Source organism: Biomphalaria glabrata, chromosome 2 (assembly GCF_947242115.1).
Source record: "Biomphalaria glabrata chromosome 2, xgBioGlab47.1, whole genome shotgun sequence".
NCBI classification, from domain to species: Eukaryota; Metazoa; Mollusca; class Gastropoda; family Planorbidae; genus Biomphalaria; species Biomphalaria glabrata.
The window spans coordinates 21,104,081-21,131,767 of NC_074712.1; the positions used below are offsets into that span (position 1 = coordinate 21,104,081).

Genomic DNA, 27,687 nt, shown 5'->3' on the forward strand with positions numbered 1-27,687 from the left:
TTAATGCATGTAGATTATTGTCTATTTTTCTATTTTAGCAACAGAAATATGTACATATTTACATTAAAGAAAAATCAGATATTTAGCAGCAATGAGTATCTATAATTTTCATTTAGATAAAATATAATAGCAAAAAAAAATTTATACTGACCATAGTACTCTTGATAAAAAATCTGTTGTTGCTAATCTGGCTAAACATTTTTAAACTTTCTTCTAAGCGATTCTAGAAATATTTAAAAAAAAAAAAAAATTCCAAATGATATCAATATCTATTTTGTATGTTCTTTGAGAACATCAAGATATGCTTAGCTAAATGAGTGTATTTTCTATTGCAATGATATATTCTATTGGAGTTTTTGTTTATTATAACATAATTTGAGTTTGAGACACAATATTGAAATCACATAAAATAGATTTTTCAAGTCAATGTAGTAATATGAATTGAATGTACCAACTGAATCAATTAAACCAATAAACTTTGTCAGACTGCTTGCTTTCCTTAATACTATTTCTATGAGAACTAGATACATCCCAGGGTACATTATAACATAGTAGGAAGCATCAATCTATACAAGTACTGCTGTGATGTAAGTAAACAAAAAAAGAAGTAAGGAACCTTTTCAGACCTTGTGACCTATAAGACATATGATGTCAAGATTATTTGTTTCTATGGCCGACTGTCAAGTGCAAAGCATAACATCCATGGGCGTAGCCAGGATTTTTTTTCAGGGTGCCCCGCCGCCAAGCACTATTTCTGGCATAGATTGTCAACAAAATGCATATTCTGAGGTATCTACAGTGCATTTTCCTGCTATTAAAAAGTCTTATTTCAAAACTTTATGTGCTATTTTTACTGACTAAGACCCTGCCGCGCCGTTCGGCGCATTTGCCGTCAAGCTGTTTCCACAAAAATCTGTCACTGGTAATTTCTGAAGCCTCTTCCCACCTGCTCTCAGGACCTCCATGAATGTGTGGCGCCAAGTTGTACTAGGATGTCATCGCAACTCTTATTTTGTCGGAGAACATGTCCCGCAAACCTTATGCAACGCTCTGTCACAATTTTACTAAGGGGTCGACTCCCAGTTCGGCATAGGATTTCCTTGATTTAGACCAGATCTCAATAACTAACTCCTAAAATCTGTCTTAGCCATCTTTGTTGAGCCACATTTAGTGTTTTTCAATTTCGGCAGATGACTATTCACTGCACTTTATTAATGGAGCCCCGCAACTGGTAGAAATGTAACCTCTCTTGGATACGCTCTTGGAATTGGGTGAATGTGGTTTGCATTAGATTTTATATCGAAAAGCGAAGTCTTATCGTCAAAATTATCTGTTAGAGGTTTTAAACTAAAAATCTCAGGACTTCGTTGTAGTTTTTTAAATTCAAAACCCCAATTTAGCTACGATTATAGAATTTGGTAACTGTAGTTTGCTTTAGAGTAATATTGAAGATAGAGGTTTTCCACCTCAAAACGCTCTGTAGGGGGATTTTAAACTCAAAACCATCTGGAGGAAAGGAGTTTAAACTCAAAACCCCCAATTCGCTTGGCTACGCTCAAATAATTTTAGTGTGTAATTTGCTTTTTTTTATATTGAAGAGGTATTTTTTAGCATCAAACCCTTGTGAAGGGGGATATGAACTCAAAACCCCTTTTGGCAACGCTCATAGCATTTTGAGTGCGTAATTTTCTTTTTTTTTTTACATTGATGATGTAATTTTAACTTCAAACCCCGCTGGCGGGGGTTTTAAACTCAAAACCCATATGGCTACGCTCTTAGATTTTAGAGTGTGTAATTTGCTTTTTTTTTTTTATTGAAGATGTATTTTTAGCTTCAAACTCCACTGGAGGGGAGTTTAAACTTAAAACTGAGTCAAAATCCATTTAGCTACGCTCATAACATTTTGAGTGCATAATTTGCTTTTTTTTCCATATTGAAGAGGGGGTCTATGGTAAATTTTGGAGGGGTTTTAAAATCAAAATCTTCCTTAACTGTGCACTTGGAATTTGGGGATTATCGTTTGCATTTTTTGTGTGTTTTGTTTTATAGAAGAGGGGGATTTAACTGCAAAAACCCCTGGTAGGGGGGTTTCAAACTCAAAACCCCCTGGTAGGGGGTTTTAAACTCAAAACCCCCTGCTAGGGGTTTTAAACTCAAAACCCCCTGGTAGGGGTTTTAAACTCTAAACCCCTGGTAGTGGTTTTAAACTCAAAACCCCTTTAGCTGTGCTGGGGCAAGTGATGGTTTAGTATTAAAATCTCACCTAAAATTAACAAAATCAAAGCAAAAAAACATGTCACTAAAGTCAGTCTTCCCCCCCCCCCCCCCCCCCCCCCCCCGGTGGTAGAGGGTTTCAAACTCAAAACCCCATAGTAGGGGTTTTAAACTCAAAACCCCTTTGGCTGTGCTGGGGCAAGTGATGGTTTAGTATTAAAATCTTACCTAAAATAAAGAAAATCAAAGCAAAAAATCAGTCACTAAAGTCCGTCTCCCCCGCCCCCCCCAAGGGGGGGGGGGTCATTTCCGGGGGGGGGGGGGGTTGAACCCCAAATTTCCCCCCCTGGCTACGCCCATGATAACAACTAACCACTTTTACTTTATCAAACTAATGTCAAGTTCACATCAGAGCCGCTACAATAATGCTGTGATGTAACAAGCTAATTTATTTTTCTTTCTCAGCACACTAAAAAATGCACTAGGCATGCTCTTTGCAGTTTTATGTAATAGAAAAGGTTCCAACTTAGGTCAGGACATTGTGCCTACTTGCTTATGTCAGAGAGAGAGAGATTCAGTGCCAAATTTATTTTTTGTTTTTCAAAAAGACTTAAGAAATGAGTGAGTCCTGTGAGTCCAAAAGTGTATGATATTGTCTAGTGCTACTTAGTGAGAGATGGTGATTAGCTTGTACAAATGCTCCTTCTTCCCTAGTGCTATTAGAGTATGGAATGTGTTGCAGAATTTAAGTCATTGGTTAACATGCATGACTAGATGCATGATGTGTAGCATCTTCTTTTTTGAAGTAATGTCTGTATTTTATAAGATAAGATAAAATGACAATATTTTAAGAAATGTAGAAAAAGATAATGAAAGTACTTTTAAAATATAAGAAACCTAGAAAGGTAAAAATTATCCTATTGTCCTTCCCATCACAAAATATTTTCTGAATACAACTGTTATTTACAGTGCATTATATATACTAAATCTATAGCCACCTTTACAAAATACAGAACTTAATAGACAACCATATCTATGAAATATTCACAAAATGTTCAACAAAATAGAAAAGCTAAATATATGGGTCGTGTTAATTTTTTTTTTTACTGACACCCTAAACTAATGAAATCAATGTCACTTTGTTCCATTTTCAGTCTGGATGTTTCATTCTCATTTATTGTCACTGCGAAGTATATAGAAGCCTAAATCATAAAGCATTAGATGTGTGTGTGTGTGTATGTTTTGTTTGTGTTTGCATCTATATTGTTATTGTTATAGCTATAATGCTGAGGTGGACAATTGTAGTCAAACTGAATTTCCATTGGTTTGGACCAATAAAATAATCTTTTCTTAAATACACTTTATTAAACAATAAAATTAAAGTTAACATATACCAATGACATGTACAACAAAATGAGACTAACCAAGCTCGGCTCATCAATAAGACACATGTCATAGGCGCTAATGGCTACTACAAACAAAACACATCGAACATTATCAAAACACTGTGTCCATTTTCTCCTTTCTGACCTCTGACCACCAACATCGTACATCCTGAAAAAAAACAACAACAGTTATTTCAATTTTTTCTAAAGCACACAAAACAGACAGTAGTTGACACGTCAACAGAATAACTACAATGAAGATGTAGTGAGAGAGAGTTTGAGAAAAGGAAACTTATTTCTTGCTTTTTAAAGAAACCAAGACTGACTTTTAGACTCCAACATTCCTTCAGGATTATTATGTTCTAGTCCAAACCTCCTACTGGACAGCAAGGAATGGCGGCAGGTCAGCTACAAACTCTGGACTATTATGATGTCAGTCTAAAGTATAAGCCATACAGCCATCAAAAGCAATCTACCAAGAGACCACTACTTTTAACAACCAAACATTTAGTGATGAAGTGGTAAGATAAAATGGTAAAATGATATTTGAAAATGTACACTCTTTATTTGTCTTATCTTTTACATGCTATCTTGACATTTAAGAGAAAGAGGAATGCAGGTTCACAAAATAAGGCAAAACCTTGTTGATTCATTAATAGAAATAGACTTGTGGAAAAAATCTAGACCAAGAGACAATAACTCATTTATAATTATAAAAATTTTATATATAATTAAAAAAATATATTTCCAGAGTAGCAAGATTCTACTTCATAATGATAATGTTTAAGTGTATGTTCAGAATACAAGAATAATATGATCAAAAAGCAACAGACATATAGAGTTTAAAACTGCTTTCTACATGCTTTCCTTGCCTTATCATTATGTCACCCACTTTAAACCAAGTTTCTATCACTCCTGTAGTTCTGACTCGAGCTCGCAACACATCAGTAGATGAAGGAATGTACTTAAGAGAACAAATTCTCTCCATGTTTTCAAAGTAGCTGTAGAAGAGAAACACAAAACAATAGATTAGAACATAGCAATGGTAAGATTAATAAAAAGGTGATGAAAATGAGGATTGATTGAGTGAAACCACTCTGCTACACATTGTTTTACCCCTGGAATTCTGGTGCCCTTAAGAATAAATACTTTCACTTTGCTCCTACTATGGAATAGTCCAATGCCCCTTTCATAGTCCTCTCCCATAGACATACACTCTTCTTAACAACTGTCTCATATGAAATCCTTCTTCCGCAATTGACAGCTGACACTTATTCTTCTTTTTGGCCCATCAGGTGTAGAACATCAAGGTAAAAAACCTTAGTGGTATGGTGAGGCAAACTTGTTAAATTAGATTATAGAGTCTGTTCCATCCGTACCCCGAGTCAGATTTAAAAAAAACTCACCCAGGATAACCCCACTGAGCCTGTGTTTCACTGCCTGTTATTTGCCTAACCAGTTTCCACTAACAAATGTTTACACCAAGCCACATGTTGAGGCTATGGGAGCTGGAATCCTTCTGTACCAGCCTCTTCTACACACTCAAACTTCTTCTTCAATCTGTACCAGCTTCTCATACACACTCAAACTTCTTCTTCAATCTGTACCAGCTTCTCATACACACTCAAACTTCTTTTCCAATCTGTTGTAGCCCAAAATGATAAAATACTTTTTTTTTATTTCCTACCCCCCCCCCCTTTTTCTTGTACACAAAGGCAAGAGTCTTCCCATGTCAACAAACACATATACACAATATGGCAATTCTTTGCCTTTGATGATACAAAATATTTTCAGCCTTCTCCAATGGAATAGACACTTTCACAATGCAGTCCACAAACAATCTGGCACAAGTGCTTTCAAAAATGGAAGTTGTTTCTTTCATAAAGTGTTACTGGTTAGTTTGTTGTTGAATTTTGTTCATGTTTAACCCTAACCCTAACCTTAAAAAAAAATAATTCAACATTTAAAAAATCAGACTGATTGAAACAACAAAAAGATCTGTTTGCAAAAATATATGGTAAGGGAAGTTCCAGTGCATCAAAGAACTTGTATAAGTGCTTAGTAATCTTAACGATATGGCATGGAAGAGGTAAAAAATCTTATATGATAGAATCTCAGTGTGAAATTATGATTAAATACGTCAGTCAGAAACGATTTCGCACAGTATTCATAGTAAAAGAATTTAAAAACTAAAAGAAAATTGAAAATAGTTACAAAGGTAGACCACTGGTACATGCTATTATAGATTTTTTAAAAGTTAATTACTGCCCTTGAAAGTTTTCTTTTTACATCTTCCATTTAGTTTAAATACTTTTTAAAAGACCGCGAAATAAAGACTAATAGTATGAGTGATAAATGTATGTAATCAATAGGTTATCATGAAGGGATGCCCAAACTATGGCTCGTGGGCCACATCCGGTGCTATCCGGCCAACCAAAACGTCGGCACAAAGTGTGGAAAATAAAAAAAAAAAAAGGTGAAAAATTGTCTTTGCCTACATTAGGATTCAATACCTTTCTTTGATGGTTTCTTTGTAAGAAAAAAAAACGTTATGTTTTTTCGGCGTTTCATGTTTTTAGAAACTTGAAACTTTAAACCCATGGCATTGTTTCTGCATTTTGTATCGTGTTCTGTTGGTATCAACGTGAGTGGCACCGTGCCATTAAATATTTGTATTTAAATGAAATGTGTATTTGTATTTCAATGAAATGTGTATTTGTATTTCAATGAAATGTGTGTGCCGAAGTAGCGAAAAGTGTATGTAGAGACGTAGACAGAAAAAAGTGGACACATGTTAGCTTTGTTTGTTGGTAAGCCTACATATTTAACTTATAAACTGCGACTGCTTTTACATAACATTAAACGGTATTATGAAACAAAGCCCGTAAATCAAGACGCAAAGATTCATAATTGAAGTCTAAATCTCATCCATGCCTGTGGTCCCGTCTGGGGCATAGGCCACCAACCAGCCTCCTCCAGGCGTCTCGGTACAGTATCCTTAAAAGAAGAATGCAGTTGAAGCCGTCAGTCATTCTCTAATGAGCGGAAACAATAGGCAAAAATGTCCATTCAAAACTAAGAGAAAAAGCTGCAGATTTCGAATTATTTTCTATGGCTGCTGACGAGATATGTAATACCACTCAAACTCATTTATTCGCAGTAGGCTACAAACAGTAATTCTGAAATCGCAGAAAAGTTAGCGGCTATGAGAAGCACGCATACGACCACCACTGGAAGAGACTTATTCAAAGAAATTCCAATCATCATAAAGGATCGTTCTTTTTATTTAGGTAAAAAAAAATAGTGCCAGTGACTAGTGATAGCGCCAGAAGTTGGTTGGGTATCACAGCGGACAGACAGCTAGAGTATTTAGAAAGATCAACGAGTTAAACGGAACCAAACCTCATTGCAAGTGTCTCAATTCAACGATCCCTCATGGTTTCAGGGATTTTATGCGAAATCACATCTCAATGAGCTCAACACAGAAACAACACGGGAAGACACACGTTGAGTTTGCATGTGTAGGCCGAAAAAAATGCTTCCCAAAAGAAATTGCAACTATTTATTCAGCAGGCTGAAGGGATGCACCTTATACCTCAACCTGTTTCCACTGGGCAACATGATCAGCAGCTAAATACGTCTTCCCCATGATCCAAACTGCTAGCAAAGCTTCGAAAACTCCCAAAACAAGCATTAGAGATCAACATTTTTTGTCCACGTTTTCTGTCTGTCAATCCCATGATGCTTATTCGCCTGACAAATGAACATCTAGATTCAGTGCTCCAACTTGCTGTCTCATTTAAGCAGCCGAATATTCAGAATTTCGTTTCGGATAAACTTCAAACAGCGCATTAATTAAGTACTACATTTACGGGTTACTAACAAAAAAACGTTTCTGGTCAATTTCAGTTCTTTTAATATTTTTTTTTACCTTTTCGATGATGTGGCCCGCAAATAATGTGTCGGAAATTAAATTGTCGGAAATTAAATTGACTCGCAAGCTTATTTAGTTTGAGCCTCACTGACCTATAGAAATAAATGCTCTCACACTACTTTGTACGTTGCTACATGTTATATATTTCTCTTTAAAGAATAAGTTTGAGGTAAGTTTGAAATTGTGGTCACTCACTATATTGCCGAATCATTCAATTCATATTCATAGCCTCTGGCTACTGCTGCCCTTACACCTCTATCCCTCCAGAGATTTCTCAAAGCTTCATAAATATTTGCATACATTTGATTCTCTTCATCATAACAGCAGCGGCAACTCAAGATTGTATGGACATACGCCTGGAAGTGGTAGGAGAAAGAAGAGGTGATCATTTCATTATAACTTATAAAGTCTTACATTTCACTCAAACAAAAGAGACATATTCATTAGACACACATGGGTCAGTTAGACTAGTTGTTCAATTAGATCATGCAATGGTTTCCATCGTAGATAAGCCAAAATTTGTTCCATGTCTAGCATATTAGAAAATTATTGACCTTTTTCTAAGTTTTTTTCAATGCTTAATGTAATGTAATAATTAGCTGATTAGTATTCTATTTTTTTTTCTAACGAACATTTTTCTGCTAAGCAGTAGGCTTCTTTGCAGAGGGAAATTACATAATGCCCTTTCATTTAAATGGCATTTTGTATAAAGTGAAGTTTTCTAGAGGCTTTAATTGATCCTAACATTTTTAAGGAGTTTTAGTCTAAATGTTAGAAGTTGAAGATAAGTTTCTTTTCTTAGGGTAGAAGACTAGTGGCAAAAACCTCAGTCTAGGATAGTCAAGAATGCGACTAAAGTAATAACTTGCAATTCACTTTTACCAAATGCAAGTGGAAGTTAGCAATCTTTTTACCTTCACCACTGCCAAGACCTGTGATACCTATATGTAAGAATATAGCCATAATGGGGGCGGGGGGTCCACTACACCACTGCCAAGACCTGTGATACCTATATGTAAGAATACAGCCATAATGGGGGCGGGGGGTCAACTACAACACTGCCAAGACCTGTGATACCTATATGTAAGAATATAGCCATAATGGAGGCGGGGGGTCCACTACACCACTGCCAAGACCTGTGATACCTATATGTAAGAATATAGCTATAATGGGGGCGGGGGGTCCACTACACCACTGCCAAGACCTGTGATACCTATATGTAAGAATACAGCCATAATGGGGGCGGGGGGTCAACTACACCACTGCCAAGACCTCTGATACCTATATGTAAGAATATAGCCATAATGGGGGGGGGGGTCCACTACACTACTGCCAAGACCTGTGATACCTATATGTAAGAATATAGCCATAATGGGGGCGGGGAGTCCACTACACCACTGCCAAGACCTGTGATACCTATATGTAAGAATACAGCCATAATGGGGGCGGGGGGTCAACTACAACACTGCCAAGACCTGTGATACCTATATGTAAGAATACAGCCATAATGGGTGCGGGGGGTCAACTACACCACTGCCAAGACCTCTGATACCTATATGTAAGAATATAGCCATAATGGGGGGGGGGTCCACTACACTACTGCCAAGACCTGTGATACCTATATGTAAGAATATAGCCATAATGGGGGCGGGGGGTCCACTACACCACTGCCAAGACCTGTGATACCTATATGTAAGAATACAGCCATAATGGGGGCGGGGGGTCAACTACAACACTGCCAAGACCTGTGATACCTATATGTAAGAATATAGCCATAATGAAGGCGGGGGGTCCACTACACCACTGCCAAGACCTGTGATACCTATATGTAAGAATATAGCCATAATGGGGGCGGGGGGTCCACTACACCACTGCCAAGACCTGTGATACCTATATGTAAGAATATAGCCATAATGGGGGCGGGGGTCCACTACACCACTGCCAAGACCTCTGATACCTATATGTAAGAATATAGCCATAATGGAGGCGGGGGGTCCACTAAACCACTGCCAAGACTTCTGATACCTATATGTATGAATATAGCCATAATGGAGGCGGGGGGTCCACTACACCACTGCCAAGACATGTGATACCTATATGTAAGAATACAGCCATAATGGAGGCGGGGGGTCCACTACACTACTGCCAAGACATGTGATACCTATATGTAAGAATATAGCCATAATGGGGGTGGGGGGTCCACTTCACCACTGCCAAGACCTGTGATACCTATATGTAAGAATATAGCCATAATGGAGGCGGGGGGTCCACTAAACCACTGCCAAGACCTGTGATACCTATATGAAAGAATATAGCCATAATGGAGGCGGGGGGTCCACTACACCACTGCCAAGACCTGTGATACCTATATGAAAGAATATAGCCATAATGGAGGCGGGGGGTCCACTTCACCACTGCCAAGACCTGTGATACCTATATGTAAGAATATAGCCATAATGGGGGCGGGGGGTCCACTACACCACTGCCAAGACCTCTGATACATATATGAAAGAATATAGCCATAATAGGGAATGGATCCACTCTCTAATCAGTTGTATATGGTAAATCCTGTACACCAAAAGCATGAGCCAAATTAGTTTTAGGGTGCCAGAGGAATGACTTTCTTCCTGTCAAAAGCATGATCTCTCATTTTTACTTAAAATCACATGTGAAGGCTAGTGTTACAACTCTTGAGAGCATTTCTGGTAAAGTGAGGGATTAACCTAATTTCCAACCCTGGCATTGAACCCAATATTTATCTCAGTGTCACACTTAATTACAATTTAGCTTTAAGCATTACACAAATATAACAACACAAATAATATTAATCACATTCTTTTACATAAAAGATTATTACTTTAATATTATGCAGTTTTTGTTTATCTCAGCAAATGGTAGCAAATAATGGTTGTTCAGAATAGTAGCACAAAATGGTTATTCAGAGTAGTAGCATAGAATGGTTGTTCAGAGTAGTAGCACAAAATGGTTATTCAGAGTAGTAGCATAGAATGGTTGTTCAGAGTAGTAGCACAAAATGGTTGCAAAGAATTGCAGTATGAACAGTATGGAGTAAAGTGTGACAAAACTTCCGATGAAGAACCTGTGTTGTAAACTCACCTTATTGTTAGATTTTTCTAAGTTAATTCGAAGCAATCCCATGCCACCAAGGACAAATTGCATAGAGTTGACTAGGTTCTCCAACACAGCAGGCTGCACACACAAACACACAGAAAATACAGTTCAATGAGAACAAAATGTACAAGCTAGAAATATTTTCATTCATTTCGTTGTTCCTATTTTGGTGTACTTTTTTTTAAAGTGTATTTAAATTGTTTCCTTTTCACATTTATTTTAAATAATTTACCTTTCTAGTGTACGTATTGTTTTTTGGTGTGTTTTTTTTTGTAGTGCATTTCAATTATTTTACATTGAAATCTTATAGAACTTTTACTAGGGTGTATTTTATAACTATATTATACTATACGTAATATAAATTTTCTGGGGGGTTCAAGTTCAACAAAGGAAGCAATATAAGATGCCACAAAAAAATATTGCAGTATTTGGTCAAATATGTCAGCCTGATTCTTCCGACCACAAGGTTGATCTTTAACATTCACAATGTTTAATGTTGCTGTTTTTTGTAAGTTTTGTTTCTTATGTTTACTACTTCTGAAATAATGTATTTACAAAATTGATAACATCTTTTTTTTTTTTTTTGTTATTACCCTAAATGACATGAGTTCTTCGTGTGAAAATCCGTCATGGTGTATTATTTTCATCTGTTTGACTAGAGTACTTTTACCGCCTTCTGCTGCACCTAAAATATAATCAAACAAAACATTCAATATTTACTGACTAAACTCCGGGCATTCATTGTGTGCATTATTTTTTTTTAAAGATTCTTTAATCCCCCTTTTGTATGTTAATTTGGGAAAGTTAAATTTGAACTGAAAACATGTCAGTGAGACGGTATTGTAGAGGACCCTATAGGCCTGGCGACACATTGCAGTATTGACACAAGGTGTAGGGGAAATGTTCCAGGCATCCAGAAAGAGGTCAAGTCAAGCTCCGTGTCTACGTTGACTCTGGGGGGAGTGTTTACTGGGCTAACGGTTTAACTCAAGGAAAATTAGAAGCCAAGAGTACAGAGGAAATGACTGCCACTGAGTGCCACTGACACATATATTTTCTTGATGTCTTTCAACATAAACATAAGTTCAGTGTTAGTGCTTTTCTTAGAGCGCAATCTAAACGGGTACAATAGTGAAGATACCGCCTATAAGACAGAGATATTGAAATGGATGTTTGCCTGGTCGTGTGGTATGCGCTCCACGGTGATTCCGGATTCAAATCCTGCCCGCCGCCATCCCAGAAGGATCCACTGCAACATTACAAGTTAAGTGAATAAAAACACCCACAAAATGACACGCGACCCAACACGATAATAGTCGATGTTACAGTGAAAGACAGGGCTACGGGGAAAGAGCTCATGGTTCACGGCTCACAGCTGAGAGAAATCCTTCACGGTGGTCAAAGGAATAGTGGGCCCTTAAACCCTAATAGACCACCAAGCTTATCTATAAGCATGCTGAAACCAGTTTCATTTGGTTGTATTGTGCAACTGATGTAGGGACAAGATTGATATTAGTCTGATCTACATTCTTAAACTGATTTCTCAATCTTGCTACAACCAATCATAAACGTTGTTATACTCCCTGTTTTGCACCAGACAGATTTTCATTCAGAACTGTAATATTGAAACATCTACATATTCCCATTTCGCATTTTTACCTGTTGATTGAAATTTTGTCTCTGACTTAAAATTTCTTTTTTTTTCCCTTGGGGGAGGGGAGGTGGAGAGCAAGAGGTGATGTACTTGAGGACTGATTGAAACCTGATTGAGTTTCCACTTTATTTTCATACCACAGCTACCGGAATATTATCATCAATTCACTTCCCAGGAAATGTAACACTGTGTTCTCATTGGTTGAAATCTCAAAACAAGCGGAAAAGAACATTTTCTGTTTTTCGTAATCGGATACTTTAAATTTATAGTGAGAGGGGAAAAAAAGACACTATGACAGCCTAGTTGAGCTAGTAGGGTGGAGTTTGAGTCCCCGATGAGTTTTAGCCAAAACAAACGTAATAGATGAATCATTTTAATTTCAGATTTTCGCAACAAACTAAACAATGTCAATAAATGTCACTGTTAATAACAAATAAATAAAAGGAGCTGAGCTATAGTTTTTAGTATCTCAATGCATATCAGTTTATCTTCATTACAGCAAGTATCTCAATGCATATCAGTTTATCTTCATTACAGCAAGTATCTCAATGCATATCAGTTTATCCTCATTACAGCAAGTCTCTCAATGCATATCAGTTTATCTTCATTACAGCAAGTATCTCAATGCATATCAGTTTATCCTCATTACAGCAAGTATCTCAATGCATAGCAGTTACAGCTCAATTGTTTTTCAATGTCTCAAGTCATAGAGTGAAAGTCTAATGCTACCTCCGTATTAAAGTTTTTTTGTGCTACCAACAGAAGCGATTAAAACAGGGCCACATTTACAGCAGTGCCGACAGTGCAGCCTACCACGGTCTCGCCCTCAAAAAAAAAGGGAGGGGGTTATTTAAAATCAATCAAATGTGCAATGAACATATGAAGGGAAAAAATGAAAATAATGTTAAATGTAACTATTCTTAGTATAATAAAGTTCATTTTTAGAAAAGACGCTAATAGTTTTGTGCGAAATGTCTGTCCGTCTGTCAGTCCGTCCCGTTTAGATCTCGTAAACTAGAAGAGATATTGAAAATCCGACTTCACAATATTTTAGACCATTCAAAGTTCTGATGCAACGGCTACTTTTTTTTTTCCTGAAAGCGAAAATTCTAATTTATAAAATTAATTATGCAAGCAGTTTTTTATAAGAAAAAGCTAATTAGTATGCATTATATGTTAGACCTAATTTAAGACGAATAGTAATCTTATAAACATCATTTTCGTGAAAAATTTTTCTATATAGAGGAAATTTTTTTTTTTTTTTATTTTTTTTTTTTAGGATTCGAATATGAGATTGAGCCTTTTCAAAACAATTAACTTATTTAGTTCGAACCGAGTGTCCCGGGTTCGAATCCTGGTGAAGACTGGGATTTTCAACTTCTGAGTCTACCCAGCTCTAATGGGTACCTGACATTAGTTGGGGAAAAGCAAAGGCGGTTGGTCGTTGTGCATGCTACATGACACCCTCGTTAACCGTAGGCCACAAAAACAGATGCACTTTAAATCATCTGCCCTATAGACCACAAACTAGTTAGGCCAGGTTCACATCTAACTTTACATTCACTTTCACGTATCCTTTGATCTGCGGGACGGTTGGGGCACTACACAAGATCTGTTAACCTTCTTTCTCCATTCTTATCTCTCATTTGTCTTTGATATAATTTCATTCGGATTTTCTTTCTGAAAATATTAAAGCCTACCTGGGTGGACCACTGGTCGTGCGGTTTGCGCGCTGGACTGTCATTTGGATTTATCGACGATCGAAGGTTCAAACCCTGCCTGCTCCCATCCCCCGTCGTCCTGCGGGAGGTTTGGACTAGGAAGTAAACTATCTTCAACTCTGAAGGATTATCCGAATTATGTAAAACATTTTACTTCGGGGGCCGATTTTGAGTTTGTGTTTCCACACAAACTGTCTTTTGTAACCTTGTTTAAGTATTCGAAAGAGGTTAAATAGCCTACTAAGGTGTCCTTGATTTGCTCTAATAACAATCTCTTCAGCATTTGAATCACTAGTATTGACATTAACAGCCGGAAAGGGGGGGGGGGGGCACCAATGAAAATTTCTTATTAGCATTCTGGCTCACAAACGCGCCCCAGTAATTACCCAGATTTTATTCGTTTTTTTGAATGGAACGTAATTACGTGCTTATTACACCACTCGTTTACTGCGTTTACCAACATATCTATACGCTTAATGAGACAGGCCGATACACTTATATATTAATTTAGTCAACAGTTTATTTATTTCTGTTGGAAAATTGTGAAACTATACCTATAGATTTACAGTGGTATTACAAAATAGAAAACAGCATATTATGGGAGATGGGTGCACAGAGGTGCAGAGAGAAAGTGGAGAAGGATTGGTCACACCTTTAGAAAAGATACCAACAACAGAGCTAGACAGACCTTAGAGAGGAACCCCCATGGCGCAAGGCGCAGAGGAGACCAAAAAGAACGTGGCGACGCAGTGTACTAGATAAAGCCGAGAGGACAGGAAAGAGCTGGGAAGCTATTAAAAAAACTAGCAAGAGACCGTGGAGGGTGGAGGTTTTTACTGAGGCCCTATGTTCCATGAGGAACGCAAAGGAAAGATGATGATGATAGATATATATATAGATTGACATTATTTTTTTTCATTCCAAATTGTGTCCACATTTTATTAGCTGATTTTTAACATTTCATCTGGGTCTTAATGATCAATTACCTCATGTAGATTTGACGCATTCGATAGTTTTATAGTTGGCACATATAGATCTAAATATGTTCAGATGGTCAAGTTATAGGGCCGATGTATTGAGAGGAATGAATATGAAAAATTAACGAGTTGTGAATAAAAAAAACCCATAGATGTGTGGATATTATAAATCAAACTGTATTAATATCAGGAGGGAAGCTCGTCTGTGGGGTTCACAGTAGTGAAGCAACATTGCTTGGTCTAATTCTTTGTTTTCATTTTCAACATTTCTATGTTCTAATTCTATCAGTTACATTTTTTCCCTTTCAATTCCCCTATGTCAGTATAATGGACCTAACTATGATAAATAAAACGAATATTTACACATAAGCATGATCGAAAATCGGTTATAATAATGGAAATAAAATGACCTCATACAAACTTCTCAGTATTTTTTTAACAAATGAAATTCCATGTGAAATAGTTGTGTAGACTATCTAATTGGCACTATTACAGATGACCATAGAAATATCCATATATAGAAAGAGAGAGAGGGGGGGGAGGAGAGACGGAGGGAGATAGAGAGAGGGAGACAGAGAGAAAGAGAGCGAGCTATATGGATGAAAGTGAATAAGGAAGTATTTACTAAAGCTCAACTGGAAAGCTGATGCTGATAATGCCCCCCCCCCACCCCACTCCACCCCATGCCCCTAAATCAAGAACGGTATGAAGGAGAAATAAAAGCAGAGCAGAAAGTGAAGGGGGGGGGTGTTAAATATAAGACAGAGACACACGGTCACAGAGTACATGCTAAGAGTAACGGAGAGGGAGAGAGAGAGAGAGAGAGAGAGATAAAAGAGAGTCCGCATCATAAAGTTTTCACAGTCCTCTTTAAATGCAAACCCCTGACCCTGATGAAATTGAGCAGAAATCAAACAATACAGAAGACTTAGAGGCCGTGTTTTCATTGGTCTATCTTGATCCTCAATCGATGCATAAACAACAGAAAACTGGCGCTATCTAGAAATTGATCCTTTGGTGTGGGTTTAAAGCGGTTTTAACTGTGTCAATATGGATTAACGAAACATTAATGTTATTCAACTATTACATTGATAAACATTTGTTTTATTGGACTATATACATAGTTTCTAAACTTCATAGAAATATGTGTTATCCTTAATTTTATGTATTCTGTTTTGGTCGCCTTCTAGAATAAATCTAAACTAACTACATTCTCGAATAGTTCAACCATACTTAACGTAACGTGTACACACTTATATAATGACCATCTGTGTGCTGTACTAAAAACATCTTACGCTAACAAAAATATATTTGAAGAAAAAGAAGGTTTCAAATGAAGGCATAAACTTAGAGGCGGCCCCTAGTGGTCAGTTGTATTCGCATATCACCGCATACTCAAGCTTATAAAATATATGTGTGAGTAGCCGTAATATTGTAATTGTTACTTTTGCATTATGATTGTCATATAAAGATAAGAAGTTATATAACAAGAACTAACTTTTCAATTCTTGTTTTAAAAATGGTTTATACGTATATTATTAAATAAACATACTTAAATTTAATTTTAAAAATTAAGAGCAGGCTTTTGGTATACTACGATCAAAAATATATATTTGGTCCCCGAAGGGAAACGGAAGGGAAACCACTCATCTTTTCTTATCGATCACATGAACATATTCGACGTGAAGGGAAGATATAAATAAAAAAATAGAAGACCACGATAAGGCGATGGTAAAATCGTTAAAATCGGATTCTCTTTAGCACATGTATTCTATAAAATTTAAATCTGACAGATAAAAAGACAGACATACATCACAAAATAATAGAGGGCTTTCTCTATAATTGGAAAGGGTGGAGGATATTGCTTAAAATTAATGTATTGGAAGTCAGAAATCAAATAAAGGTTTTAATGTCATATTTTTAAAATGGGATTTTTCTCATGTTACATTTAGAGTACAGGATATAGTTCATCATAGTTAGAGAGAGAAAGAGAGAGAGAGAGAGAATATGGAAATAAAAAAGAAGTGAGATTGGCATAAAGCTAGGCTATAAATATATATCTTCATTCTTAGAGATTAAACAAAACTACACTGCCTCCTTATTTACAATATAGATAGGTGTGTGGCTGAAATAGATATGAATACTCAACGTTTATACTGCTCATAAATGCTGTATAATAAAGTACATAAAATTGCAAGTCACAAATTTTCGTTTCATAAAACTCTTTAATCGGCCAGTCTATATTTATTTATGTCTATTGATGCATCTAAATTGAGCAAAGTTCACTGCAAAAACCCGTAGTTACGTAAAAAAGCATCGAAAGCTATATATATATAGGCCTATATTGAACAGTGAAACAATTATCAAGCAGAAAAATGGTTCGAAACATGAAAGTTACTCTACCACTAGATGGAATAAGGATTTAAAACACGTCCAAGAAACCACAAAGGCTAGCGAAATGAGCAATTACAAGTGAATACTTGATTTAAGTTTCATTTTCATTGTACATTGCAGGAGTATTCCACAAATACCGAAAACATATAAAAGAAACCTTTAAAAAAAATATAACCATCTCAGCACTTTCTCGCCCACCCCCATTTCTTTTCAACAAAAAGATTTAAATATGAAAGATTGAAAGCTAAAAGTTCGTAACCTTTGTGACTACACGACAGCTATTGTTTATTTTTTAACTTCACAATGTGAAAAAAAAAGTAAAATAAAAAAAAATACTTTAAAAAAAACAAAGCTTATATTAAGCGTAGTTGTATTCAAACTAGAGGGCTCTAGCTTCACAAGCCAACACACTGACCACGCGAAAAATAGAAAATATGAAAATAGAAGGTTTTATAGTTATCTATTGTTAGTTTCAAACTGTAAAGCGGCGACCTACAGTGTATAAAGGGGACTAATTCAGCTTATACCAATACATCAGTCAAGTACAATTTCATGCTCTTGTTCGATACCTAACAAAATAATTAATCATCAATAGTTAATTAAATAATTGGTAATATTGTGTTGTCAGGTAAAAGAAATAATTGTGAAAAATTTCAATCCGAGATTGGGTGTGGGAGAAATGATGTGTACATACTTTTTACCAGACAGAGTTAATACTTTTTACCAGACAGACAGACAGAGCTGATGTAAGTTTTGAAAAAAAAAGAGGCTGGGTTACAATAATTGGTTTAAGGAACATAAAACTCAATCTAATTACATTAGTGTTGTATTTTATCCAACAGATATGTACAAATCAATTCATTCAATACTTTCATTTCTCAACAATAACGGATCACAAACTACTTTGAGTTCGTTGTTTCACTTTGGTATGTTTGTTGAGTTTCTCGAGACTAAAAGTCATGAACATAAGCTTTTTTTTTTTCTTTTAACCTGACACCTATGTCCAACTCTCAACCCTGTCCAACTCTCAACCCTGTCCAACTCTCAACCCTGTCCAACTCTCAACCCTACACGATGTTAAGATTGTTTGTAGTGATGGGAACTAAACTAACTTTTAAAAGTTAAACTAAAACTAGTTTTCAACTAAAATAAAGTAGTTAAACTATTAGTTTATCATGTTTTTGATGAAAAGTAGAATCAAGGACTTCCACTAATCTTTTGGAACAAGTTAAACATAGAATCAAGGACTTCCACATTTCTTTTGTAACAAGTTAAAATTAGCCAAGGATTCGGGGTGCTATAGAAGGATCTTAGGTATCACCTACAAAAACAGCACCACCAATGAGGAAATCCGACATAGGATCACAATGGCCTTCGGGCCCCAATGACCACTGTCAAAATACGCAACTAAAACAATATTGCCATATGAGGTCCTCGTGACTCGCAAATACCTTACTTTGGGGAACAGTATATTGGCCTCCTTCAGTCGTAGAACGACTATTGTTCATCTCGAACACTTTTTCATATGGCTGTGGAGCCCAATTTTGGAGAGACACTCCCGCCACATATATTGCAGTGTGCAGGTCAAGGTGGCTTTTGCTTTGGTGGTATAGGAGCTGGCCATTTTCCGTGTGGCAAGCTTTTCTTCAAGAGCTGAGGCCCATGTTTTCTCGCTATCCATGGCTTTCTTGGTTCACCGTAGGGAACAGAAGCTAACAGAAAAAGACGAAGAAACAGAAAGAGACATTGATAGAAAGGCGACAAAGAATGGACGGGTCTGTCATTGATAGAAAGGCGACAAAGAATGGACGGGTCTGTCCTTTCTGTCATTGATAGAAAGGCGACAAAGAATGGACGGGTCTGTCATTGATAGAAAGGCGACAAAGAATGGACGGGTCTGTCATTGATAGAAAGGCGACAAAGAATGGACGGGTCTGTCATTGATAGAAAGGCGACAAAGAATGGACGGGTCTGTCATTGATAGAAAGGCGACAAAGAATGGACGGGTCTGTCATTGATAGAAAGGCGACAAAGAATGGACGGGTCTGTCATTGATAGAAAGGCGACAAAGAATGGACGGGTCTGTCATTGATAGAAAGGCGACAAAGAATGGACGGGTCTGTCATTGATAGAAAGGCGACAAAGAATGGACGGGTCTGTCATTGATAGAAAGGCGACAAAGAATGGACGGGTCTGTCATTGATAGAAAGGCGACAAAGAATGGACGGGTCTGTCATTGATAGAAAGGCGACAAAGAATGGACGGGTCTGTCATTGATAGAAAGGCGACAAAGAATGGACGGGTCTGTCATTGATAGAAAGGCGACAAAGAATGGACGGGTCTGTCATTGATAGAAAGGCGACAAAGAATGGACGGGTCTGTCATTGATAGAAAGGCGACAAAGACTGGACGGGTCTGTCATTGATAGAAAGGCGACAAAGAATGGACGGGTCTGTCATTGATAGAAAGGCAACAAAGAATGGACGGGTCTGTCATTGATAGAAAGGCGACAAAGAATGGACGGGTCTGTCATTGATAGAAAGGCGACAAAGAATGGACGGGTCTGTCATTGAAAGAAAGGCGACAAAGAATGGACGGGTCTGTCATTGATAGAAAGGCGACAAAGAATGGACGGGTCTGTCATTGATAGAAAGGCGACAAAGAATGGACGGGTCTGTCATTGAAAGAAAGGCGACAAAGAATGGACGGGTCTGTCATTGATAGAAAGGCGACAAAGAATGGACGGGTCTGTCATTGAAAGAAAGGCGACAAAGAATGGACGGGTCTGTCATAGATAGAAAGGCGACAAAGAATGGACGGGTCTGTCATTGAAAGAAAGGCGACAAAGAATGGACGGGTCTGTCATTGATAGAAAGGCGACAAAGAATGGACGGGTCTGTCATTGATAGAAAGGCGACAAAGAATGGACGGGTCTGTCATTGATAGAAAGGCGACAAAAAATGGACGGGTCTGTCATTGATAGAAAGGTGACAAAGAATGGACGGGTCTGTCATTGATAGAAAGGCGACAAAGAATGGACGGGTCTGTCATTGATAGAAAGGCGACAAAGAATGGACGGGTCTGTCATTGATAGAAAGGTGACAAAGAATGGACGGGTCTGTCATTGATAGAAAGGCGACAAAGAATGGACGGGTCTGTCATTGAAAGAAAGGCGACAAAGAATGGACGGGTCTGTCATTGATAGAAAGGCGACAAAGAATGGACGGGTCTGTCATTGATAGAAAGGTGACAAAGAATGGACGGGTCTGTCATTGATAGAAAGGCGACAAAGAATGGACGGGTCTGTCATTGATAGAAAGGCGACAAAGAATGGACGGGTCTGTCATTGAAAAAAAGGCGACAAAGAATGGACGGGTCTGTCATTGATAGAAAGGTGACAAAGAATGGACGGGTCTGTCATTGATAGAAAGGCGACAAAGAATGGACGGGTCTGTCATTGATAGAAAGGCGACAAAGAATGGACGGGTCTATCATTGATAGAAAGGCAACAAAGAATGGACGGGTCCAAAGAATGGACGGGTCTGTCATTGATAGAAAGGCGACAAAGAATGGACGGGTCTGTCATTGATAGAAAGGCGACAAAGAATGGACGGGTCTGTCATTGATAGAAAGGCAACAAAGAATGGACGGGTCCAAAGAATGGACGGGTCTGTCATTGATAGAAAGGCGACAAAGAATGGACGGGTCTGTCATTGATAGAAAGGCGACAAAGAATGGACGGGTCTGTCATTGATAGAAAGGCGACAAAGAATGGACGGGTCTGTCATTGATAGAAAGGCGACAAAGAATGGACGGGTCTGTCATTGAAAGAAAGGCGACAAAGAATGGACGGGTCTGTCATTGATAGAAAGGCGACAAAGAATGGACGGGTCTGTCATTGAAAGAAAGGCGACAAAGAATGGACGGGTCTGTCATTGATAGAAAGGCGACAAAGAATGGACGGGTCTGTCATTGAAAGAAAGGCGACAAAGAATGGACGGGTCTGTCATTGATAGAAAGGCGACAAAGAATGGACGGGTCTGTCATTGATAGAAAGGCGACAAAGAATGGACGGGTCTGTCATTGATAGAAAGGCGACAAAGAATGGACGGGTCTGTCATTGATAGAAAGATGACAAAGAATGGACGGGTCTGTCATTGATAGAAAGGTGACAAAGAATGGACGGGTCTGTCATTGATAGAAAGGCGACAAAGAATGGACGGGTCTGTCATTGATAGAAAGGCGACAAAGAATGGACGGGTCTGTCATTGATAGAAAGGTGACAAAGAATGGACGGGTCTGTCATTGATAGAAAGGTGACAAAGAATGGACGGGTCTGTCATTGAAAGAAAGGCGACAAAGAATGGACGGGTCTGTCATTGATAGAAAGGTGACAAAGAATGGACGGGTCTGTCATTGATAGAAAGGCGACAAAGAATGGACGGGTCTGTCATTGATAGAAAGGTGACAAAGAATGGACGGGTCTGTCATTGATAGAAAGGTGACAAAGAATGGACGGGTCTGTCATTGAAAGAAAGGCGACAAAGAATGGACGGGTCTGTCATTGATAGAAAGGCGACAAAGAATGGACGGGTCTGTCATTGATAGAAAGGCGACAAAGAATGGACGGGTCTGTCATTGAAAGAAAGGCGACAAAGAATGGACGGGTCTGTCATTGAAAGAAAGGCGACAAAGAATGGACGGGTCTGTCATTGATAGAAAGGCGACAAAGAATGGACGGGTCTGTCATTGAAAGAAAGGCGACAAAGAATGGACGGGTCTGTCATTGATAGAAAGGCGACAAAGAATGGACGGGTCTGTCATTGATAGAAAGGCGACAAAGAATGGACGGGTCTGTCATTGATAGAAAGGCGACAAAGAATGGACGGGTCTGTCATTGAAAGAAAGGCGACAAAGAATGGACGGGTCTGTCATTGATAGAAAGGCGACAAAGAATGGACGGGTCTGTCATTGATAGAAAGGCGACAAAGAATGGACGGGTCTGTCATTGAAAGAAAGGCGACAAAGAATGGACGGGTCTGTCATTGATAGAAAGGTGACAAAGAATGGACGGGTCTGTCATTGATAGAAAGGCGACAAAGAATGGACGGGTCTGTCATTGATAGAAAGGCGACAAAGAATGGACGGGTCTGTCATTGATAGAAAGGCGACAAAGAATGGACGGGTCTGTCATTGATAGAAAGGCGACAAAGAATGGACGGGTCTGTCATTGATAGAAAGGCGACAAAGAATGGACGGGTCTGTCATTGATAGAAAGGCGACAAAGAATGGACGGGTCTGTCATTGATAGAAAGGCGACAAAGAATGGACGGGTCTGTCATTGATAGAAAGGCGACAAAGAATGGACGGGTCTGTCATTGATAGAAAGGCGACAAAGAATGGACGGGTCTGTCATTGATAGAAAGGCGACAAAGAATGGACGGGTCTGTCATTGATAGAAAGGCGACAAAGAATGGACGGGTCTGTCATTGATAGAAAGGCGACAAAGAATGGACGGGTCTGTCATTGATAGAAAGGCGACAAAGAATGGACGGGTCTGTCATTGATAGAAAGGCGACAAAGAATGGACGGGTCTGTCATTGATAGAAAGGCGACAAAGAATGGACGGGTCTGTCATTGAAAGAAAGGCGACAAAGAATGGACGGGTCCAAAGAATGGACGGGTCTGTCATTGAAAGAAAGGCGACAAAGAATGGACGGGTCCAAAGAATGGACGGGTCTGTCATTGATAGAAAGGCGACAAAGAATGGACGGGTCTGTCATTGATAGAAAGGCGACAAAGAATGGACGGGTCTGTCATTGATAGAAAGGCGACAAAGAATGGACGGGTCTGTCATTGAAAGAAAGGCGACAAAGAATGGACGGGTCTGTCATTGATAGAAAGGCGACAAAGAATGGACGGGTCTGTCATTGATAGAAAGGCGACAAAGAATGGACGGGTCTGTCATTGATAGAAAGGCGACAAAGAATGGACGGGTCTGTCATTGATAGAAAGGCGACAAAGAATGGACGGGTCTGTCATTGATAGAAAGGCGACAAAGAATGGACGGGTCTGTCATTGATAGAAAGGCGACAAAGAATGGACGGGTCTGTCATTGAAAGAAAGGCGACAAAGAATGGACGGGTCCAAAGAATGGACGGGTCTGTCATTGAAAGAAAGGCGACAAAGAATGGACGGGTCCAAAGAATGGACGGGTCTGTCATTGATAGAAAGGCGACAAAGAATGGACGGGTCTGTCATTGATAGAAAGGCGACAAAGAATGGACGGGTCTGTCATTGATAGAAAGGCGACAAAGAATGGACGGGTCTGTCATTGATAGAAAGGCGACAAAGAATGGACGGGTCTGTCATTGAAAGAAAGGCGACAAAGAATGGACGGGTCTGTCATTGATAGAAAGGCGACAAAGAATGGACGGGTCTGTCATTGATAGAAAGGCGACAAAGAATGGACGGGTCCAAAGAATGGACGGGTCTGTCATTGAAAGAAAGGCGACAAAGAATGGACGGGTCCAAAGAATGGACGGGTCTGTCATTGAAAGAAAGGCGACAAAGAATGGACGGGTCTGTCATTGATAGAAAGGCGACAAAGAATGGACGGGTCTGTCATTGATAGAAAGGCGACAAAGAATGGACGGGTCTGTCATTGATAGAAAGGCGACAAAGAATGGACGGGTCTGTCATTGATAGAAAGGCGACAAAGAATGGACGGGTCTGTCATTGATAGAAAGGCAACAAAGAATGGACGGGTCCAAAGAATGGACGGGTCTGTCATTGATAGAAAGGCGACAAAGAATGGACGGGTCCAAAGAATGGACGGGTCCAAAGAATGGACGGGTCTGTCATTGATAGAAAGGCGACAAAGAATGGACGGGTCCAAAGAATGGACGGGTCCAAAGAATGGACGGGTCTGTCATTGATAGAAAGGCGACAAAGAATGGACGGGTCTGATGGACGGGTCTGATGGACGGGTCTGTCATTGAAAGAGTTCTAAGTCAAGGCGAAAAAGGATTTAGAGAGACGGTCTACCGATCATGTGTAGTGCCCCAACTCACGACACTCCATCAAACTCTCAACGGTCCTACTGACTTAGATTAGGTAAAAGTCAAGTTGGAAAGTAAATCATATTATCAGGGCAGGATTTAATGGAGGGCATCGGACGGGGCTACAACCCCAGATATCCACGAGAAAGGAGCCTCAATAAAAAGAGATTAAAAAAAATGTATCAGAATTTAAAGAATATAATTTACTTTTTTTTACGGCAGTCAAAAATGTGAAGATTTGCACGCCTGTAGCATGCTCTGAATACAGCAAATAGGCCTACTTACGACAGTGAGTTTACCAAGGGCTTTACCGTCCACATAAACATATACAAATTTTTTAACTTAAATATGCAAATCAAATTATTTTTTTAAAGGAAATCTAGATTAAATTTACAAGAACTCTACTTCTGAAAGGCTACATAAACAATATGATAATCCATATCCCTTTCCAAAATATAAATAAACAATGGGACTATGAAAATGTTCCTATATGAAAAGTGTGAACATTGTAACATGCATAGCCTAAATCTTTTCCTCAAATATTAAACTTAATAGTTTTTTCCTTATGAATTTTTAGAGCTATAAACACATTTCCAAACTTATACCATTCAGTGACTGCTATGTTAGTACTACGACTAGGCAATGTTTGGTAAACAAAGTCAAGCTTGGTACTTACCAAGCAGAAGTATGTTCATGATATTCTCCTCCTCTTTCGCCCATTTTCTCAGTTTCTGATCAATAGCTTCACTTCTGGCTCTTGCTTTCTCTTCTTCTTGGTCCAAGCTAAAACATAAACCCATCTCGCATACACACAGACTCCAAAAGTTATTTCCAAATGGCTTTCCCAGAAACAGAAGTGTCCGTATTCAAGTTGTATGTCTACATCTCTGTGTTCACCCCATAGTAAAAGATTTCGTTGAACGGGGAACGCAAAGTGGCTTGAAAGTCTTTGACTTTTCTCCCTTTATGGAACACTTCTGATGAAAATATATGTAAATGAGGGTTAAATTTGTATCTTAACTTCCTAACTTACATGAGTAATTTTTGTGTGTGTACAATATAGGTAGTAGGCCTACTAAACACAATTATAATAGTACATTTTAACAACCAATGAATGTAGTGAGTATTAAACATTTAATTAATTTCTCTATTGTTTTTTATCAAATAGGCCCTACTTCTATAATAAGAAATATACTATAGAAATCTTTTGAATTGACACTAAACTTCCCTAAAGTTCAATAATAGTAATAGTTTTCTGCAATTTCAGTAGCAGGGCTAATAAATGGTGTAGACTTAGACATATAAAATACACTTTTGTAGATTTTCTATATTAATTTAGATAGAAAAGCAGACAGACAGACAAATAGATAGATATCTAACAGACTATTAGATAAATGAAATGGTCCGATAGACAGACAGATGGACGGACGGATGACAGACAGACAGACAGACAGACAGATAGATAGATAGATAGATAGATAGATAGATAGATAGATAGATAGATAGATAGATAGATAGATAGATAGATAGATAGATAGATAGGGCAGGCAGGCAGGCAGGCAGGCAGACAGACAGATAGACAGACAGAAAGACAGATAGATATATATATATATAGATAGATAGATAGATAGATAGATAGATAGATAGATAGATAGATAGATAGATAGATAGATAGATAGATAGATAGATAGATAGATAGATAGATAGATAGATAGGGCAGACAGACAGACAGACAGACAGATAGATAGATAGATAGATAGATAGATAGATAGATAGATAGATAGATAGATAGATAGATAGATAGATAGATAGATAGATAGATAGATAGATAGATAGATCTTTGAACAAATTAAACAAACACACTAACATTGTTACCTAACACAAAGAAATCCCATAATGCTTAGCTAGGAGTCTGTAAAGGCCCCAAATAATGGACCACCTGTGGATACAACCTACAACTTAATTGCACTGTGTGATCAAGGAGCCTCTGGTCTTACAGGTGACATGTTGACCCGCAGTAACACCGTTGAGTGGAGATCGACTGTTAGATATGGACGTTTGATCACCACTAAAAATACCGAAAGACGCCAAGCCAAACGTTTGTAACATTCCAAACTGATGAGGCGTGGGCCGTGCTAGCGGTAAATGTAGGCTAGACTATAGACAACACATTGTGAAATTTTCTCTGACTAATGTGTAATCACAACACACATGATAACTTTCTTTCCTTACCTTGTATGACGTCGCCTAAGTATCCTAACCAGGTAGATCCAGGCCTTCTCTTAGATCTAGGAATATTTCAATTAAAAGTATTCCTTAGTGTGTTCTAGATCAAAATTCGACAATAAATAATATGGGGGGAGAAACATGACTGACTTGTCGAAGATTGCGTTGGAGTGTTGTTTACATCAGCAACCAGCACTACTGTCGTCTGCTGTCCACGCGCACCTCTCTTCGCTCGAATACTCCCGGGTCAAGTTAAGCGATGTTTTCTGTCAACCCCCTACTTTCTAAACCTATACAGTCAACAATCAATGGAGTGACATTTTCCCCCTTCTGTCTGTAATATTTGGAGTAGGCCTAATAAATGGCTTTACGCGTATGAAAGAGATCTTTCATTCTTTGGGCTATAATTTATGAACCGGGCGCTAGGTACACAAGAAAATGCATTTTAGTTTAGATAACATTATCAAAGCATACCACAATAACACTCCATTTGGGACTATTACATGGATATTGTTGTGCAGTGGCGTGGTTGCCTTGGTTCACAGGTTATCAAAGCATACCACAATAACACTCCATTTCACTGGCGGATCCGGAAAGGGGCCATAGGGGCGACCTCCCCCCAAAGAATTTTAGTAAAGAAATCACAAAATTTGCAAACGAATTTATAACTTTTGTAAATAATATATACTAATTATTTATATTTGAACCTATTTTTAGATTATTTCTCCCCCCTTCTAGTATGTTGGCCGATTTGGTGGGATGAGGAGGGGGCAAATAGGCATCAATCACGCACCCATCTAAACTATCGAATGGGGGGGGGCGGTCCAATTTATTTGTAGAAATCACAGCTTGTTAACAGAATCAATTAAATATCTATATGATTAAAACTTGTTATTGATATTTTAACCGATCTTTATATTGTTACAAATGAACAGTGACAAGTAGAGGTCAGCGTGTGACCCCAGCGAGATGACACAGCAGCCAGTGTT

The 27,687-nt window shown here is 38.3% G+C and overlaps 1 protein-coding gene across 2 annotated transcripts in view; it reads right to left on the reverse strand.

Annotated features, from left to right (window-relative positions):
- The window catches only part of LOC106050646 (guanine nucleotide-binding protein G(o) subunit alpha-like), a 30,609-nt gene extending 3,643 nt beyond the window's left edge, over positions 1-26,966 (reverse strand). The window contains exons 1-8 of one of the 2 annotated variants that reach the window (XM_056022047.1): positions 26,705-26,966; positions 25,149-25,449; positions 11,259-11,350; positions 10,651-10,743; positions 7,729-7,889; positions 4,472-4,600; positions 3,639-3,768; positions 152-223 (exon numbers count right to left, since the gene is read on the reverse strand). In XM_056022047.1, the coding sequence (XP_055878022.1) occupies positions 152-223; positions 3,639-3,768; positions 4,472-4,600; positions 7,729-7,889; positions 10,651-10,743; positions 11,259-11,350; positions 25,149-25,272 (801 nt within the window). In that variant the 5' untranslated portion in view covers positions 25,273-25,449; positions 26,705-26,966. Of the gene's footprint in view, positions 1-151; positions 224-3,638; positions 3,769-4,471; positions 4,601-7,728; positions 7,890-10,650; positions 10,744-11,258; positions 11,351-25,148; positions 25,450-26,347; positions 26,590-26,704 lie in introns of those variants that run through there. The other variant, XM_056022048.1, reaches the window with a different exon arrangement.
- Between the last annotated feature and the right edge of the window lie 721 nt (positions 26,967-27,687).